Consider the following 21,557-nt stretch of genomic DNA (forward strand, 5'->3'; position numbering starts at 1 on the left):
CAGTAATAAGTATATGGATTGCTTTTAGACATAAAAGATTTTTGAATCATAATTTAAAATCAATACTGTGTCAAAGATATGAGGTTTGAGAAAAGATGCACTCTGAAAGGCTCAATCAGAATTTAGACAGATCTTTTTTTCATATCCCTAAAGCAGCAGAAAAAACATACACACTCTAAGACAATTTTATACTCGTGTTCAAACTTTCAAAGACACTATATGGCATAAAAAACAAAATAGACCCTCAAATGTTCTGAATTATACTGCTCAATTAAATTCTTATTAAAATATTTATAGTTAGCTATCAGGAAAACACGTTAGCATTCAGTAGGGAAGAAAGTGGAAAAAAAATACAACCAGAAGCTTCCCTGTATTCTGAAACAGAAGCTCAAGGGAAAATCTTACGCAATAAAAATCATCTTTAAACATAGATTTGCTGACTAAAGATATTCCACTAGAGGGCAGGCTAATATAGCCAACAGTCCTGTTTCTCACAAGCAATCATCAACCAAGGTCAATCTCAATTGTCTTTGCAAAAGTGTGTTTTGATGCAAAATGTTAGGGGAAAAACCCCCCGTGTTCCAAAATCCATGATGGAAAATGAAAAAGGACACAGATTTAAAAAATAATAACAACATCATGTTAGGAATTATGCTATCAATAAGTTTCTTTAGCTCTTACAGAATAATATTCTAAAGTAGATAAAATGAACAATAAAAAAATGGAGCTTAATCTTCTGAAAAGCTGTAACAGCTGTTACTGATTTTTCACTGTGGTCTTTTAACTTAGTAGTAATCACCATGCAAAAGGCACTCAAAATTATTTGAAAAACTATTTAAGTCATGTCTGTTTATACAAGTAAGATTTCCTCACCTGTGCACAACAGATAAATACAACTGAGAGAGTGAGTAGGAAGGCAGATGAAACTATTACATCAACTGAGCGTTGAGGACCTCGACGCTGAAAATAAAGGATATATGGATATATGTGAGTGAAAACCTACCCCATCAGCACTGATATTTAGCATATCCAATTAGATTTACACCTTGAACCTACGTTTCATCATGGCTCACAATTTGGCAATCTAAGTTCCAAACACCATATTAGATCCTAATAATATCACTACATTTGAATACCCCTAAAGACATGTGAGATTAATTCAGATGCAAGCATTTAAAAGATAACTATAAGAAAAGAAAATATTCACCACTTGTTCAGTTAGCTCCTTCATGATGTGAAGTAACTTCCATTTAGGCAGCATTCCCTGACATAACAAATTCCATACCGCACTGGGCTTCAACCCCAAGTATAAAACCAGTCCTAACAAAAGATTTTTGGACACTAGATCGCAATAGGATATCAAGATATGATTTCACATTTTTGGTATTTTCCATGACTTCCCTCTTTTTGACAGAAAAAAATTGTAGCTGTAAATCACTGTCCCATTGTGGTAGATGCAATAATGTAATTCCTGCCTCCAGAAAAAGAAGGAAAACTGGGGAACAAACACTTGTCTTGAAAGGTGCAACCTCACTGTTTTCAACCATTTTTTTCTTGCTTACTGGTAGAATGAAATGTTTCTACCCATTGAGCTTTTTCCTCACTTTTTTTTAATTAAAGAATTAAACATCCTGTGCTGCAATGAAACATGTACAGGTTATAACAGACCTCTTACAATAAGGTATTGCCTGTATTATACTACAAATGGTCATTTTTACCCAACTTACTAACCTGACAGACTTTTCTGCTAGCATTAGGAAGATAAGGCTCCAACACTGAACACACTCATACTTTACTCCAAGGTAAAAACTAGACATTCACATTTTCACAGTCTGGCTGCCTGCAGACACTGCTGGCCTAGAGTCACTAAAATGAAGCACACAGGGCACACGTGCCCCCGCAGGGGTACGCGCACAGGAGGAAAAATTCAGACTAGAATACCAACCTTCCATCAATACCATATGAGAAATTTTATATTAAAATGGTAGCAAAAATACACATTATTTTACCTTTAGATAGGACCTGAGAGAAAGCCACATTTTTATATTCTGTACTTTCTTCAAGCGGAAGTGAGGAACCTCTGATTTTTTTGCCCTTCTGGCAGATGTTAGATGACCAAAAAGTTTGGCAAAAAGTAGCCTCTGTAGAGAAGAAAAAAAAATTATTTCAACTGTTAATTGATTTTCAAGGGCACTAAAAAGAAAATGGAGAAAAGGCTTCACTTAATATGTCAAAGTAATGTACAATGTATCAGTGTAAATTAAAATATGTTAATATAGTGCAGAAATAAGAGTAGCATGTTACTAAAAAGAGGAGATACACTAAAAAGTTTTAAAAGTCTTCATATTCTAATGATAAACAAAATTTAGCTACACTTTGAGTTCCTGTCTTCAAATTTCAGACAACAGATCTGCTATGCTCTTAAAATTGCTCTGAAAAATCAAACCTGCCAAATATTTGCATTAGAGAGTCCCTGAATCACAGAAGTTCCTTCCAACAGAAATTATTATTAGAAGCAGGTTAATTCTATTCTACTGTACTAAATCACATATTTTGGCTATAATTTGAGAAAAGAAAGTATAACAATTTTTCTTTTGCAAACCAGTAAGTATCTATACTCTGAAGCTAGTAAGGGATATTGATACTCTCTTAAAAGTTTAAATTGCAATAACAAGCAATAAATTAACAGGTGTATTACTTCAGATAGCAGCTCTCATGGTCTCCAGCCGTGGGACTGATCTACCAGCAAAGCAGGCAGGGCTCTTGGCTAGGGTCTGGACTGAACTGTTTTGAATGAAACTGAATGTTTTGAATGAAGCACACTGGTAGAACAAACTGGAAGTTTATAGAGTTCTTTTATCGAAACTCCTCCTACTTGGGGAAAACTGAGACAAACTGGAACATGACTAAGAGCTGGCTTAATGCATTGAGCCAGAAATCTGACATAAAAGATTAAAAAGTTTTCCCTCAGAAATGCTCTCCAGGAAAAAAGGTTTAGCTACAGAGACTGTACAGAGACTTCAGTCCGTTGCAACTGAGTTATCTCCTAAACTGTAAGTCCATTGAAGTATTTGTCATCATTGATCTATGAATCATAGTGGGCTGAAGAAAACAAGTTTAAAATATTCACAAAGCCAAAAAACCACAAACATTAAACACTGTTTTGCTTTGGATGAAGCCTCTTGGTTTGCTGTTCATACCTGTTTATATGTCCTCTCTGCTACACATAGCAGAAAAAAGAAAATCCACACTAGAGACACACGGACCACAAAACTTATAATAACCATTGAGAGAATCAGAATGTCTCCATTCGATCCAAATGCAGTCATACAAAGTTCAGTGGCAGAATGTGTAGCTAGTTGTTCCAAATCTTTAGCTTGGGAAAGTCGAAAGACAAATGGCATTAAACCCAAGATTAAAGAGATGACGTTTCCAAAAATCTGATAGCCAATTCCTGGTATATAGCTGTTCACCTAAAAACAAAAGAAAACAAGGTATATTTTTAATTTTGGAATTAATTTGGAATTAAGTCAATAAATAAATTACTAATGTTACTGTCTTACTGTCACAACATTTTATAACCTGATATAACCTTTATAACACTTTATAACCTGATAAGTTACATGAAACCTTCAATGAAGCATCTTCACAATTTACTGTTAAGAAAAAGGAAGTCCTGAAAGAGCACTTAATGCACAGGAACCAAATATGACAAATCATTTAAAAACCCAACAACGTAACATTGCAGTTAAAAGACTCCAGTGTATATTCTTGTATTAAAAATTCATTCAACACTGAATTAGTAAAGTGCACCAATCAGACTGTGTTGCTTACATTCTGTAGGTTGCTCCTATTTGTGTTTTGCTTTTAGGTTGGATGTTTTTTTAAAGGAATCAAAGTGTTCACAGTGCAGACAGGACTGGAGTTCTATTGTGCTGGCTATGGCTTTGTTAAGTTTACTTCTACTGTGGATTGCCCCCAAAACTGTATAGTGTCCGAGTCAGGTACAAAGATCTGAATTAAGTTTGTGAATACATTGCTTTTTAACAAGTTGAAGATGGTAAGTATCAACTTGTCAGAATTAGTGATAGTTTTCTTAAGCTATGCTAGGATTTTATGTTCAACTCTACAAAATGCCTATGTTGTCTATACTGAAAAAGAGTATGACATAAATTAAATGCTTTTCCAACTGTTTCCTGAAGAGGAGTACTAGGAAAAAGAAGGGAGGATAGTGAGACATCCCACTCATTCTCTTAGACGTTTGTTTCCTAACTTAAATCTTAACTTCCAGTTAAGATTTGGTAGCTCTTTTATCTGTTAGTAACAAGTAAATCAGAGTGATGTAGGCCATGGAACAATGCCATCAATAACAGATACTTCAAAAAAAAAAAAAAAAAAAAAAAAAAGAAAAAACCAAACATAAAACAAGCTTATTTTTGGTAGTGCTCAGACTCCTAAATACAATATTTGCATAAAGTAAAAAGAATACTCACTCTGTTCATTATCATACCACTGATTTCAAGCACAGACATATCTGCTTTCTTGCAGTCATTACCCTCCCATACAATTGCACTTATTTTTTCTAGTCCTGGATTCAAACTGTGGATCCAAGGCAAATGACTCTAGGGAAGACAAGGAATATATTCCATCAGAGATAAAAATCTACTGTCATGTCAATATGCCTTTCTCAGCAATATGCTGACAAAAAAAGTTTTAGACTGACGCAAATACTGTTATATAGCATTTACTTCTACTATATGTTACTATGTTAACCACATTCCTCAAATCCATCCATTTCTTTTCCAAGAAATAACTGCATACAGAGATCTCTCCTCCCCCATACTTAATTTTCTAATAGCGTTGAGTTATTGTGGTTGAGGAATAATTGGCTTCTTGTTTGCTCAAACACATCAAAGAAGAGAGGTATGAAAACAAAGGACTACTTATAAACCACCTTTAATTTTGCCACATGTTTAATGGAGTATTTTATTTTTCCAATTTTTATCTTTTTCCCCTAACATTCTCAGAAGTACTCTTCTCAGGTTGAGCCTAAGGCCAACATTTTTTTTATTTGCTTTCAATGATATTTGTGTCCTTCATAATCCTTGTTATGGATAAAGGCCCCCCTATGCAAACTGTGTCTGGCAAGACCCAGAGGAAGTGGTAGGAGTCTAATCAATACATGCTGCTCCAAGAGCCAAGCAATCCCAGCCTAATCTACTGCATGAACTTAACGGCTGAGGCACCTTTAAACAGAGACCAAGTGAGAACTGAAGGATCTGGAAAAACGTTGAGGCAACAAGTTCTGCTGCAACCATTTCTTGACCTCCCTCAGCCCTGTCTCACTCCTCTCCCATTCAAGTGATTAAAACTGCTCTCCACTCCACTCTGCCTGGTCACCTAGCACTATGTGCATCAAACTATGGGAAGCGGTGGTGCTGGGGGAGATGGGGGGAGGGGTGTGATACTATTTTTAAAATTTAATTTATCATTGATTAAAAGTAAAGCTTTTTATTTTATTACTTGCTTTATCAGTATTTAAGTGAAAACTTTGTATTCTGCAAAGTACTCAATTATTTCCTTTTTTTTTTTTTCCATTGGATGAAAAAAAATGGTTTATATTATTAAAACAACACAAATATTAGTTGCAGGACTTTCTTAGTCACAGATTTCCAAGGTGTCCCTCTAGAGGGAGTATCAACACCAGGAGCTGAAACTCAAAAATTCACAATCTGCAATCCAACAGAAAAAGACTCAACTGTAGAAAAACAAAGTCAACGCATATAATGCAATTGAGCTCCCTATTGTAAGGCTTCCGTTTTAGCGTTTATATGGAATGTAAGCAAGAAGAACTAAGAATAAATCAAAAAAGCAAAGACTGCATGAAATCCAAATTGCTATCTCTTTTGGGGTTGGGGGGGGGGGCGCCACTGGGGTAGGTGTTTTTTAAAATCAACAAATACATCATTTTCAATTCTGGTTATGAATGAAAAGCATGTCTTTTGAAATTCTTTTCCGTAGCTAGCTAGCATCAACACCATCTCCTGCATGGCATTCCTTAGTACTGATGATGCACTTACCAACACATATGACATGTTTACCCAGAAGAATATTTCACATTCTCTCCATCTCTTTACTTAAATGGTTCAAATTAGCAATGCAATTAACACACAATTTTAAAATAAGACTTGTACTACCAATATAACTGGCACTGTGACATCTGAATGGATATTATCAAATGAAGACTAATAATTGGTTGTTAATGATCAAGTATTAACAATGGATTCTGTCCAACATTAACCCAAGGCAGGCTGCAACTGAAGTGCTGCCCAAAGAACACTAAAATTTTCAAAAATTACTGCCTATATGTTGCTACATAATAGCAATCAAGGAGGGAAATAAAATTATTAGCTTTAAGGTAAAAATAAAAATATTATATATAAATAGAATTTAGACATCTGTAATACACATGTAACATCACATAATATACATTATATAGACATATATATAACATTAGATACTATGTATGTTCTCTTTCTGTTTGCTTTTTTATATATACGTTCCTATATAAGCAAACAGAAAGATGTCTCATATGTGCTTACAAAAAAGTAATTCGACTAGAGGGGGGGAAAAAAAAAGAAAAAAGAAAAAAACCCCAGAACCATCTACCACAGAAGAAACTTAAATCAAATCAGTACTTGTCCTGAACTAGAACTAAGATTCAAACACCCAAATACTCTGTAGGCTATTTCAGTATATTGTCATATCCTTTTCATTTGACAAATTAATGACTGAGTAGCAGAAATCAAATTTTCTTTGTTTTAATTCTATCAAATCACTTTGGCTTTGTTACTTTCATTTAATATAGAGTTCTTTCTGCCAGGCCTCCTGACATATGATAAAACTGATAATACTGAACTTGTGTCTAGTGTAAAAAAAAAAAAAAAAAAATCAAAATTGGTGTATACCAACCTGATGAAATGGGTCATCTCTGTATTCTTTCTTCACACATGGATTCACTTGAGGGCTTTCTACATCTGTCTCACTGGTACAGGAAGAGTGGCACTCTGCACAGTGTAAGAGGTCCTCCCACAGCACATCTTCGGTTTCCGATTCTGGCCTTGCACTCTCAGAATCTTGTCTGGAGCTTGAACACCGAGAACTGCAGCTAGTACCTGATTTAGGTGTATCCTGAAATTAAAATATGCATTGGAATTAATGCAGATTTTTATTCTACGTTATTGCCTCACAGAACAGTTATAAAGTTCAAATTAGTGAATCCATGCTTATCTGTTTTTTATGTTCCAATCCATTATCTTTCTTATCAGAAAGAATTACAAGTTTATTGAAGGAGTGTCTAAGACGTTGCACATTTTTAGATGCTGTACAAACAAGTAACAGTCCATGGTCCATGCTTCTTTGGGGAGGGGATCACATAATGAAGAATCAAATCATATTAGCTATTAAAAGGAAATAACTATTTTACAGATTTTTAGAACTCATTAATTTAGATTTTAACAGCAATTATCAAGCCACAGACTCCAACCATGTCTCAAACTTCTGATTTTATAAGTTACAAATCAAGCCTCTTTTAAAAAACTTTACAGCTTCATTATTTTAGTGAAAACGTGAAAGACGCAAGTGAGGCTTAAAGCCATACACACCGGATTGAAATTGTAATACAGATATGTGACTGAGAGTGAGAAAAGCATCATTCACAAAGTATTTAAAATTAATTTGACATTTTGATTTTCTGCCGCTAGTTGTTTGATCTGAAGTACTTTAACTACTTACTAACTTCTTCATACAGTAAGGAATTCTTTCTCTAGAAAGGGGAAGGCCCTGGAGGAAGAAGGGACAGATATTTCTAGACCTGAGGCACTCAGATAGCCTTTCAAGCAAGCAGCATGCACACAATTTAACTAGTTTTAAAAGAAAGCTTGGTATGTTCCAGAAGTACATTTCTAAATGTAAGAGCTTGCAATAAAAGAGGAATTGACTCTCCAAGTCCCCTACAAACCCCATTCCGCCATTGTTACTATTAACATACCCTCTCAGAGTGAGCTTGTTTGAAGGCAGTTACGCATCAGGTGTAGAGAGGAAAAATAAGCAAAGGTATACATAGCTAATGCTAGGTATATATGTAATCTACATAGTCATATATAAAATTTTAATTATTTTAAACTAACGGTACTTGAGAAACAAGCATGCCTTATTATGTTCAAATTTTACCTATATCTTAGATAAAGAAAAAAAAAAAGTAAGTTTGGGACATTCAAATCTCTCCAAGCATACATATGAAACAAACTAATGTCTTCAGAACAAGAATGCAAAGCTTTAAACTACATTCTACAGTAAGCAGAATCCATTTCCTGCAAGACAGGTAGGTAACCTTAAAAGCAGTACCATCCTACTCATGGCCATCCTCCAGCAATTTCTGTTCCCTCTTAATGGAGGGAACTTCTACAGTTTCTCTCGAGAATATACACAATTTTTTACACTGAAAAAAATAACCAAGCAATGTTTCAGTAGACCTACTGATTTGATTTGTAATGCATTACTATCTGAAGAAACGTTCTTTGTTCTTCCTGAAAATCATGCTTAATGTATTTTATGTAAGCAATTTTGTAAAGAAATATTTAGAAAAAATTTGCTCTGAGCTCTTTCCCTTTCTTTTACAAAATGAGGGATAACATCAGTGCAGAAAGAGTCTGAACTATTTTTTTCTTTAAAAATTATATCTATATTTTTTATAGAAGGCAACCACTACTCAGTACCATTGAGTCCTGAAGTTAATAAAATAAGAATATTAAAAAAGCTTGCTCAAACAACAATTAAGTTGATGAGTAAACACAAAGATAAAAGAAAATGTAGGACAGAAGTTGAGAGTATATCCACTAATTTATTTATTTTTTAAATACAAAGAAAGCTTTCACAGATTTGAAAACTATTGTTTCATTTCCTTTGTAATCATGTGGGGGAGGCGAGTTGGTAACAGCAAAGAAAGGCTTCCTCTTTCATGGCATCAGTCAGATAAGTAAACGGGGAACAAGTGTAAAATATTACTGCCAAAGCTACACATGGAGCAAATTTAGTCTCTTCAGTTTCTGAAGATATCTACACAGTCTTCCCTAGCTCTACGCAAGAGAAAATATATTTAAGCTGAAAAAAATTGACTGTAATCACATCTTTCTGCTTCCTCTTGTCAAGCACTACCAGCTGCACAAGTATGCAGTCAAGAGACATCCTCTGTAATATGAAACAAACAGTTCCAAGTAGCAACCAGTCCAGTTATCCTAAACCAAACATGAATAAGGCATTAAACGCTCCAATCAATTAGCCTTCTGGAACTTTTTAACCAACACCTATGAGAAATAAATGGAAGAATAGAAGATTATCTAATAATATTTTTATGCAAAGCATCAACTTCAAGGCTTTGCAATTGTTATCAGAGAAAGCAATACCTGAACCCTTCTAAGGAGACGTTTCTTGTATCAAGTAGAAAGCTTACTCATGAGGCTCTACCTGTTAAACCCATCTGTAAGTGGACTTTTACCAGAGCTGAAATTACTCTTTACACTCTTTTCTCATAGTCCCAGAGAAAAAATGGCAATACAACCTTTAAAAAAAAGTTCCATATATCTGTTAAGTTGCATACCATTAGCAAAAAAAGAGCATAATTTCTTTAACATTATAAATAAATAAAAAAAACCATGATAACATATCCCTTTCTCTTTCAATGTCTGAGTCCTTATGATTAAGGTCTCTGCTAATACGGAATCTATGAATTCCCTTCTTCTAAACTATGATGTCATCAAGTCTCTTAAAATTTCAGTATTTTTATGCGTTAACAATTTTGTTGAGATTTCATGACAATATTGTAAATGATTGTTTCAATAAACATGAAGGAATGAAAACTCAGAGGTAGAGTCAATCAGACTTCCCCACAAGAAGGCTAGTGAATCCAAAATACTAACTAAATGGAGAAACAGCAGCAGCACTAGCATGATGAAAATTTGCATATTGCCAATTATTACTGTTTCTGTAACAAATCAAGTTTCCAGAGGAGATAACTGGTGTCAAAAGACAGCAATACACTTAGCCATAACCTGATCCAGATCTATAGAATATATTTCAGGCTCCTTACAACAAATTGAAAAATAGGATGAAGCTCAAACCAAGTAAATAAAACCTCTTAATGTCAAAACGTTGTCATTAAAAAGAAAAAAAAATCCCTAAAAATCCCTGTTCCCCACTAGCATGACTTCCTATGAACATACTCCTAAAATCCAATATAGGAGAAAAAAGGTTTGAGGAAAATACATCTAGTCAATAAGAGACCAAGAGGTTTTAACAATTTACAGAAAAGAACATACCTCCAGAGGATAGTGTTTCTTATAATGGTGAGATTTCCTGTTTCGAAGTGTACAATCACTAGAAGTGCGCTCTACATTGCGACGTAAAGAATATCCAGTTTCAGGTCCTTCCTCACTAGATACTTCATCTGATAAATTTGCCACAGTCCTGTGAGTATCCTAGTGCAAGAAATACAGTAGTAGTAAGACAGACATATACTCATAATTACTAGGCCTTGTTCTCAACTACGGAAATCAAATTTCTTTCTGCAACATTATTATCTATGCTCAGTTAAATCAGATATTAATGCATTTCCAATTGTTAAAATTAAGCGGTACAGCAGGAATTATAAAATAGAAATTGTAATATCAAAATAAACATTTCTCAGATGATGAAGAACAACTCTGACATTCTTATTTTAAATGCGATTTTGTCTAAACCTAACCTACCAAGAAAGGCTTAGAGGCAAAAGAAACCCCACCAAAATTGTGATAGCAGACACTGTAACATTTAATTATCAATAGATACAGTACAAAGTTAACATTTACCTCTTCTTCCAACAATAAAGTGCTACAGATTGCATGTGGAATACTCAGATCATTAATTTATTCCACTTTCCATTTCCCTGATTTTAAACTAAAGTTAAAGTAGCCCTTACAGTAACAGAAAGAAAAAAGGGAAGCAAAGGATCATTCAGCTGTCAAAAACTTTTTTGTATATTCTCATTTATTATGAGATCACCAGATAGGACCCTGTAATGTTTCCTTTGGAGTCTTCCTGTCATCAGTGAAATGCTAAAAGGACAAAAATAGTGAAGCTATTCTCTATGAATGTAACAAATCCTTTCCCCCCCTGCAACTCAGACATCATTCTCTCTTCCATGATGAACTCGGTTTTCTGAGATGCTTCAAGGTCAGGACATTTCACTTTTTTAACAGCTGAGTTGCATAGAGAAAGAGGGACAGGCAGAACAGTTTGGGGTGTCTTACCTACTATCTTTTGCAGTGGCACCGAAATGTATTGATTTTCTTTGGAGGAAGAGATGAGAAAAGGAGAAGAGAGGAGCCTATGCTAGCCTCTGCCAACTTCTTTTTCATGTGGATGCATACTCACCAAGCAAGTTTATGTTTAAACAACATCTCATCCATTCTATCAAAGAAACTTAAAACTCTACTTTTTCTTAAAAACCCTTGATATGTTGAATTTCATCAAGAGTGCAAAATGCTTGGAATTGCTGAACCTCAGTTGCTATCACTGCTGAGAATGCACCTCCTGCAGAGGAACAGAATGAAGTTTTTGCCCTGAGATGAACCTTCATCACCTTCACTCTATCTTAATCATATGGATCTTCAAGGGGTTGTTAAATAATTTGGCTATGAAATCCACAAAGAATGCCTTCCCTTTATAAAAATGTGTACTTGTAGACTTCCAGTAGAATAACCTTTCCCTTAGATATTATCATGGAAAAAACCATCACCATGATTGATCACTGATGGTAAATACTAGTAAGACAGTCAAGCTGTAATGGCAGTCAATATTATGTTCAAATGCCAAAGATAAGAGAGACAGGAAAAACATTTTGGAAAAGCTATTCTGCAGGGAACAGTAAGATGAAAACAGGATATCCAGGACATAATCAAACCCAGCCAAATTAAAAGCTCTGCTTTCTTTCATACCCACTTCCTATGCTTCCATCTCATCTTTATTCCTCACTATAGAGAGCCCTGCCTACTTCATTGAGAGGGAAACCGTGCTTTCCTCATCTTCTACAGATCAATCAGGAAAAAAAAAAAAAAAGAAAGGAAAAGGAAGATGATATACAGGCAAATGCTCAGAATGACCTCAAAATTACAAATTGTCAGTAATCCAAAATTTGTTTCATTTTAGCATAGAGACAGACTTGTGCCCAGAGTATCAAAGAGACAGGAAAAGGTTCAGTGTGTTTAGCTGGTCTGGTAAAACCCACAGATAAAAGACAGCACACAAATATGTGCACTGAAATACAGAATGGCAAAGAATGTTTAGATGTCAGTAAGGATCCTCCTACAAGAAAAAGGAAAGCCTAGGAATATAAGGATGAAATAAGAAGACTTAACATAATTTTTGGCCCCAGGACCCTAAGCCTAATTTCATTTTAAAAACATTTTTAAGGATAAAGTAGGTAAGAATGCATCAAAAGCATCATAAAAATACACCTCACATACCATTTGACAAATTAATAATCCTGCTTTGAAAGCAATGAAACGCGCTTACTTTGTGATGACTGTGATTGCTGAAGGCATCTCTCACTGTTGCAGTGCTCAACCCTGACTCTTCTGGCTTAATCACTTCACATCGACGTTCATGGGCCTGAATACATTCTTCACTGCTTTTAACTGTTTTTTTCCCATCAAGGGACACGTAGCCATTATCAGTCTCAGTGGATTTATCTATTGAGTTTTTTGCTTTCTTAGATCTATATTTGAAACAAATATATGTATTAAATTAATGATTCTCTCAATTTTTCCCCAGTCTAAATCCTTATCCCTCTCAACCCATGTTTTATTTTTACTGCTAAGATGACCACAAACTAATAATATTAACATTTGACACAATATTTGTAAGGATTTCATCTTCTAAATAATACCCATTATCCTTTCCTAAAATTGTTACAAAAGAAACTGTCAGTGGCTGAAAGAAAATTGTATCATTACCTACTGCGAGAAAAGGAAACCTATGTTTTAAAACTAAAACTTCACAGCGACTTTGGCAATAGAAGAACCCCAAGCCTCAAATGTAAACGAGAAACTTCTCTATTCTATCTTAACAAATAAAGATGTATGCTAAAAGTTTGTTATTAATTGAAAGCAAGTATGCCATTTCCTGAAGCTGACAACAAACATGCTGTTTAGTATTCTGTACAGATATTTTGCTGCTGGTTTTTTAAATACACTCTGTTATTGACAACTCTACTAAACAGGGAATACAGACTGCATTATCCAGTAACACCCTGGCAGCATATTTCGATATATCTCACAAACACACTCATTAAGCCTGTTTTCAAATCACAAAGTAAGTTTATGAATTATGCTTCAGCTTTATTATTCCTAAGACTACTAATATTGATGAATAGTCTTCCATAACATTCTCTAGACGTCAAGGCCCTTATCTAGTCAATAGATGTAGCAGCAAGAATATCTAATGCCAGAAAAAGGCTTTCTCAAAGCAAACGCTTGGATGATTACACTTCCAAATTAGAAAGTGCAATCGAAGGAATGAAAAGGAATAGCAGCTTGCTACCTTATCGATAGAGATTACTTTAAGTCTTTGCTTAAGCTTCTGTATTCTCAAAGTAAATGACATGGGGGGGAAAAAAAAAAATCAGAAAAGCAATTACTATCTTGTATTTACTAAATTTATTTCTAAATTAGTAAAAAACCAGCAGAAACACTTTCTGAAGTTATTATATATTTGCATGGATTAATTTTTATTATAAGCTTACAACAGTAAAGAGACAGCAAAATGCTTTAGTATGTGTTTTGTGGTGGAGAAGCAGTTAGTAAGCCTCCTGTTTGCAGATTAGCAATGTGATAGCTCACATACAGAGTTTTAATTTTCTAGGTCCATTAAGAAGATCATCTAAAGCATTATTGAGGCTTTGGACAGAAAGGTCAAACTATCAACTGTAAACATGTTAGAACTTTTTTTCTGTGCCGTTCCATAATGTCATTGTTTAACTAAGTTAATGAAGATAAGTCAATTGAAGAAAGAGAAATCTTAGCTTATTATTTAATGAGAAAATATGCTGTTCCACTTCTGGAATAAAGCAAGTATCAGCCTTTCAGTGGCAACTCCTTGTGAAACAGTTAAGTTTCAGTAAGTTCAGTTGCGAGCACTAAGGAAGTAGCACTAATATTAAGTTATCTGCAATAAGCAGGAACCCAGAGAGGCCAATTTTTAATGCATTAAATATACTTCTGGCACTTTTAAAAAATTTCTTAACAGTGCAAAAAGGAATGCAGTTCTCATCACATACATACATATATACACACACACACCGCCAGTCAGAGAGACTTACTCCACAAGTTACTAAGCTATATGAGTGGAGTAAGAGGACAACTCTTCCAACATAGATTTGAGAAGTTTTTATACATTTCACATGAAACTTGAAGGCCACTAGGAAGAAGCAGCCTCAAACAGTTGAGTAGGAATAGACAAGAGAAAAAAAAGAATGAATGTATGTTTGTATGTATGTATGTATGTGTAATTTGTTCAGATAGGACTTCACTACTCAAGCAATGTTTAAGTGCTAGAACTGCAAGACAAATACTAGTCTGACATCAACTACTAGTCTGACATCAACTAAGGCTCATTTTGAAAAACAGGTAACTTTACCGAAGTCTTTCATTTGTTTCTAACATAGAAACCGAACTTATTATTTGTAAGAATCCCTAAATTTAAATGTAAGCCTCAAGCCAGAAAAACATAAATTTGGGCTTAAAGTTAGGCTTTCATGCACTATACTGTGTTAAAAGAAAAAACAACAATAACAAACATGAAAAATACTTCCTTAGCTGATAGAAATGTAGAGTTTCCTAGAATTACTATATATATATATACACACATCATTAATCAAATTTTAAAATTTCATGCTAGAATTAAAAGTATTTAAGAGCATGACAGGACAACACCATCAATAAATTGAAGGTCTTAAAAAGCTTGAACATAAGTAAAAGCTAAGTCAAGAATGACTTTCAGTCTTATTTGTGCATTAGCTAGAGAAAATATTAAGGAGGATTTAAATCAAGTTTCTGGAAGACTCGATTTTCACTGTGAAGTATTCTATTTCCATGTATTTTCATTGGTCAAAAAAAACCCCTCTCCTCCCTGTTCACACTACAAAACTTTTTAAAAACTTACAGCTGTAAGATTTCCATAACTGGAGCAAGAAGCGCAAGTCCCAAATCATTACTACATTCTGAATAAATTACCTGTTTGGATATTGCCCTCCTTTCCAGTGAAACTAATAATTAGTATTTTCTAAATTGTCCCTGTGCTGGACTAAAGTTTAGAATTCTATTTTATTAGTCAGACTAAGTTCTGCCATTCAAAAGGATATTTATTGAATACACAGTTCCAGATTACCAATGACCTGAGTGTAGGCAGATGGTCTAGGTACACAGGGTCCTGCCCTAAAGCAAAGAACATAATTTCTGAGGTTAATTTTGAAACCATGTTTTTAAGACCTATATTTAAAACTCCAGAAAATGGTATCTCAAAGCTTAACATATGTGAAAAACTGCTGCAAATAAACACTAATGAGACATGCTAATGTGTTTATCTAAAGAGCTTCAAAATATGTCTTAAGAAACAGGACAGATGTCACTGTACAGCTTCCTTGCACTGTTTCATAAGATTTTCTTCAGCAACATCATCAAGTAGTCAACATACTCCACGCTGCGCTCCTACTTACTCATTCCTAGCCCCACTCTGCCATCCCACTGTTCTGACGAAACTTTTTGCACTACCATGAAAAAAGTTACATGAAGAAACTGATCTGCATGATCTCCTGGGAAAAAAAGGTTATTTTTCAGCTGGACGAGTTCCCGATATGGTTTGTATGGCTCCAGATGTACAAACAACTGTGCCTCTGCAATTTGAAGAGATAACAAATGACTGAGGGCCACTTACAGCATACTCAGTCCCTCTGTGCTCTTTATCCTTTGAAGATACTGTACATACTAAGTAGTCATCACTGAGGCTTAACATCTATATATATACACACTACCTCTCGTTAAATGGTTTAATCAAGTCCTTAGAGCAAGTCTTACGCAGCCCTTCTCAACTGAAAATACTCTGAGCCCAACAGGAGGGAAGGTAAGGAAAAAAATTAATCTTCCAACACTCCTCCTCGTATTGCAGATCAGTATCTTCAATGAATAAAAACATTCAAAAGTTTACAAGATGACACTCCAAACATACCAGAAAGTAATGCCTACAGACCCAATGAACAGCAGTGGTATCTATTACTATGACTCAGTTTGTCAAAGCTAGCTTAATCTACACAGGAAAAAGTCAAATGAACTCTCCCCTTGCAATATTTTTAAACATTTTTAGAACTTCTCCAGAGTTTCAAGTAGATATTCCCAGAATATAACATAAGATAAGCCTTACCAGTGCTAAGAACACATATCACAAGTATGACAGACATGTTAGTGTTGCCATATTTAAAATGCAGCATGCACAACAAAACATCAATGTAATACCTTGCAGTATCCCTTTTCTCAATTTCGTACTATTTTATGGGCATATTTTCTCTTGTTAATAAATGCTGATATATAGCACTCACAATGCCGTGTGTAAAGCGTATCTTCAGCACAGACTGCTACAGAATGTCTTTTTAAAAAACTTTTTAATTGCCCAGAGCACTGCATTAGCACATCGATCATTTGCAAAACAGCTCTGGAATGTAATGGTGTTAGATGTTTCTTCCAATCATTAGAAAATGTATCTTTGATGTTTTATTTATAAACTAAATGCTGTGCCTATTTGAATCCTGAAAGCTCTTCCTTCAGAAAAAGTGTGTGATTTGATGACAGTGATAGAGTTCAATAAGCATTCTCTCAAAGTAATAAGGAGCTAATGTAAAAAAGTAAAATTAAACAGTCAAATTTTCTCATTGGAATAAATTGAGAAACTGAGTTGGTTTGTTCCTGATAGCCCACACAGAGTACTTCTACGTCAAAATATAATTTAACTGAACATTAATTCCGTATCTTTTCAAAATTATCACATCAGCATTTCCAAAAGTCAAGGAACAACACATTAGTACAGGTTCAAATACTGAGCTAAGTTTACTATTAAGACCAAAAAAATGGATCAACAAAAGTTTAATCATTAGATCAATGTTTACTTATTTAAAAAAGGGATAGTGCATCTCTAACACATACGTAGCCTTGAATAAATACAAACCCTGATAAAAAGAAAGCAGCATGCCAGATATCTCTGAAGACAGCGCCAATACTGCAAGAGGTGCTTGTACCGTAGCTCTGCACTGTTCCCTCCTGTGTGTTATCTGTGGTACTAGAGCCATCTCCTTCCCTATGTACTTCCAAATGTGCTGCTTTCCTTAATTTCCTTCATCAGAAGAGATTAAAATTGGAAGGTAGCTTTATAAGTGCCATCTATTAGTTCTATAATGTGTTCAGCAGTTTAAGCATGCAAAAACAAGCAAGATTTGAAAGTATTTTGCTAAAGCTTTATCACGTCAATTTAATAAACTCCATTTAATAAAAGTAAGCATAACACTTATTCATTATCATACACTTAAACCCAAAATACATTTCATCTGATCATCAGAGGCTTAGACCTGCAAAATTCACTACTGCAGGTTTTCCCATTTTAACGGGACAATTCACTGTAGCAAACCATATCCAGTGAAGTGCTGGAAGACTTAAGTTCTACACTTCCAACAGCATCTCCTTTAATGTGTGTTTCCCACAGAGATCATTAGTCAGTATTGCACAGAGTTCTAAAACTAAGTTTGCAGTAATACAAATACTGTCACTCCACCACTATTCAGATACAAACTGTTTTGAGGCAAAATGTCAGATTCAATGCATTAAAATTCAAATAAAACAATACATAAATTAGTCAAAGCGTAAAAGAGCACCAATTAAGCACCCATTTTAAAGTTTCAGATAAAAACACAGCACCAATTTCTCATCTCTTGCAAAGCACAGACTGTAAACCCCTACAATTTTTCCATGCATGTTCTTTAGAATAGTTAAACAATCCTAAATGATAAGTACTTTAACATAGACTATACCTTCTTCTTTTACCCCCTGTGCTGGGAGGTGGCTTAGGAGTTCGTGTTGAAACAATCTGACAATGCACAGTTCCAAGTAGCAACATTAGCCATATTGGCCCAATTACTTCAGTCAGAGGTATATTATGTGGGCTTTGGGCTGTATAGAATAACACTACAGCAGCAACTGGAAAAGAAGGGAAATGAAGTTGAGTTCAATATTTGAAATGTCTGAAATGGCCAACTCGTTATATGGCTTTTGTTAAAAAGAGAAACAGTCAAGATATAGTCCTTTACTTGGACTTTAAACCAACCCATGTTATTTTGAGAGGAAGGAATTATAATTGCAATGAAATAAGCAGTAATAAAGATTTAAACAGTTGTCTAATGTCTTAATACCCATCTCTTCTTTTACACTTGTGCTATTATAGCTATTGCTCAAAAAAAGGCAGCAGAATTAAGTAAGGGGGAGGAAAAAAAAAGCATTTGGAAAGCTAGATCTGTCATGAAACAGCTTTAAATTGAGGTGAAACTTCAGTAGGTGACAAAAACAAAAAGCAAATGCCATCCTTAAAGCAACCCAAATAATTTAATTCTGTATCACCTATAATGATGCAGCACAGTCCAACAAGTTAGGTGAGCATAGGAGTCATCAAACCAGGAGCAGGTTGTCCAGACAGGTTGAAGTCTCTCCATCCTCGGAGATATCAAACCCTGACCAGACACAGCCCTGAACAACCTGTTCTAGTTGACCCTGCTTTGAGCAGGGGTTTGGACTAGACGATCCAGAAGTTCCTGTCAACGTTCGCTAGCCTGTGATTCTGTGGAACCATACATCTATTTCGACACTGTAAGGACCAACAGACTTGAGACTAGAAACTATGTTCTCTAGCAGAAAGCATTTTAAACTCCATATTCCAGTCAAAGGATAAAATTGCCCATATGGATAGACAGACATGCATAAGTGCAACCCTGTATACATTTTGTATACACTTGTGTGTATATTTTCTAGTAATGAGGAAAGATCAAAGACAAACCATGTAAACTGTGAGGTAGTCCAGCTCAAGTGACCAGGACTCCGACCAGCACTTGTGGTTGGAAAAGGGGCAGCTTCCAATTCCACAGTTAACTGTTAATTTTGTAACCTTATAATCAGCTTTTCATACATAGCCAACACCCACGCAGCTCTTCTTGCTCCTGTACCCAGAGCCTGCCCACTTCTACAACTCAGAAATGTCTTGACAGGCTTCAGGTCAGTCTAAACACATTCAACAGGCATGGGGCAGACAGAAGAGGCAATCCCTGTCTTTTCTCTGCTTATTTTATGTTCTTGTTGCTCTGCCTTTATGGCTTGAAGTCCTGTGTTCTGTAACTCAGCTGAGAGAAGTTATCAAGAAAGAGAACAGAAACTCCAATTCAGAAACAGAACGGGGGAATAATTCTCTGTGCCTAACATCTGCACGTCCCATGAGAACTTGGTTTTGTTCTTGAACCACTAAGAAGTGAAAGTCCTATAACTTAGACCTACTCCTAGCACAAGAAATACACGGTACAAGTTAAAGAGCTTTCACCAGTTCTCTACTAAAATTAATTGAAAAAAATACAGCCACATGCAATTTTATGTGCCACATTCAAGCACCCAAAATATACCACATGAAACCATGGCTAACACAGCAGATACCTGGATGCGATGTTTTCCACTAAAAAGAGATTAGATGTGTTTTTCGTGAAATAACCTTTAGCAAGGTAACCAGTATTAGAAACACGATGAATGTATAAAACAATGAATTATTTTTGATTGTAATAATCTAATTTTCCATGAGTCTTTTTCCTAAATTAAAGCACAGAAGTCTTACATAGAACACATAAGGTATCTTTTATTACTCTACGTGGACTAAGTTTTTGCCGTATGAGGTTTCTCAGAAAGACAGTATGCATCAATCAGAAATCCAACTTAGTAAAAAATAAACAAAAAAGGTACAGATAGTAAAAGGTACATGTAATATTACCTCCTTCTAAATGAGCTTCTCACACATACAATTAACTTCATAAAGTATACAGTGTAAATAAGGAGCCAGTTTTGACTCCTACCATACAATTTGGATAAACATATACTTCGGAGAACACAGAGCTCCACAGATCCACGTGAAATGATTTGCAGGAGTAGAGCTCCACAAAATAATTTCAAACTTTGAGATTTCTTCTGCTACTTCAAAAACATTTAGCAAAGCAGAGTGATCTAGAAGAAAGCATCTTCCAGTAGATACCCACCATGAAGTTTCAGCCAGATTTAAGAAAATGTTACCAACCTCCTGATCTTTTCAGTAGGATGGGAAAGAAATCCAAGAACTTTCTGCACAGCGTGTCAATACGCTGTAGTTCAGATTATCCTAGAATTGCTCCTACCAACAGCTAAGTCTCGAAACAGAATTCCTTACACCGCTTTTAATTATTTCTTTACTTATTTATAGTATTTGGACTTGTACTTTTCTAAATTACAATGGTTCATTTTGTGAGACAGACACAAATGAAATTATATCACATAGAGCAAAAAGCTCTATCAAAGAAAGCAACTGTACATTTCAAAGACCAACAAGCATTTATTTTTATAACGTTTAGAGCTTTGAAATATTTGTAATACCAAGTTTAAAAACACGTACATATATATATACCTACGTCACCACAACAAACAATCGTTGTATCACTATTAAAGTTTCTTGTTTCATACTTAAGAAATACACAATAGAGATAACCCACTATAACTTCACACTTCATTTTCCTATTAGAATATAGAAACATTTTTAAAGTAAAAATGAGGTAATGCTATAAATTAAATAGATAAGGAGTCAGAAGAAAAAGGATTTACTTCTACCTTAATTCATCGGCCTGTTCCGTGACCTTGAACAAAACCCATTTCTCTGTAGTTCTCTTATCACACATTTTGCTAATCATACTTTATACTAAAGGAAACCAATGTAAATAAAATCTGGAATTTAAATCTACAGCCCAGGAAAGAATTATTTTTCTGTAGGCTTACATAAATGCTAGCAAGTATCCTGCTAAAGCTAATAAATTTCAAAGCAATAATTCCAAGTAATGCACTTCATAAATCTACAGAAAACACTTAATAATTAAATAAAATCATTTAACTAAACATATACAAACAAAATAAAGTCAGACCATTTTACAACAATGTCAGTGAGAATCTGTCATGATGACAGAAAGCCTGAGCTACAATACAAAATTCAGATTCAGGGCAGAAATACGGCCACTGGAATTTGAAGTGGTTTGTTGTTAAGTTTTCATAATAGATTCTTGATGTTTCAGTGCTGCCTTAGCGATTTTGTACGAAATGCATAACTGAGCACACCTTCTGAATAAAATATAAGCAAAACTTATACAGAAGTGCTAGAAG

At 34.8% G+C, this 21,557-nt stretch overlaps 1 protein-coding gene across 1 annotated transcript in view; it reads right to left on the reverse strand.

Moving 5' to 3' along the window:
• The window catches only part of PHTF2 (putative homeodomain transcription factor 2), a 53,574-nt gene that overhangs the window by 9,110 nt on the left and 22,907 nt on the right, over positions 1-21,557 (reverse strand). Inside the window, exons 6-14 of the mRNA XM_059816007.1 lie at positions 18,164-18,329; positions 17,308-17,472; positions 12,610-12,811; positions 10,377-10,535; positions 6,973-7,191; positions 4,494-4,622; positions 3,201-3,473; positions 2,010-2,141; positions 874-960 (exon numbers count right to left, since the gene is read on the reverse strand). Coding sequence (XP_059671990.1) covers positions 874-960; positions 2,010-2,141; positions 3,201-3,473; positions 4,494-4,622; positions 6,973-7,191; positions 10,377-10,535; positions 12,610-12,811; positions 17,308-17,472; positions 18,164-18,329 — 1,532 coding nt within the window. The remainder of the gene's footprint in view (positions 1-873; positions 961-2,009; positions 2,142-3,200; positions 3,474-4,493; positions 4,623-6,972; positions 7,192-10,376; positions 10,536-12,609; positions 12,812-17,307; positions 17,473-18,163; positions 18,330-21,557) is intronic.

Source organism: Gavia stellata, chromosome 4 (assembly GCF_030936135.1).
Source record: "Gavia stellata isolate bGavSte3 chromosome 4, bGavSte3.hap2, whole genome shotgun sequence".
NCBI lineage: Eukaryota > Metazoa > Chordata > Aves > Gaviiformes > Gaviidae > Gavia > Gavia stellata.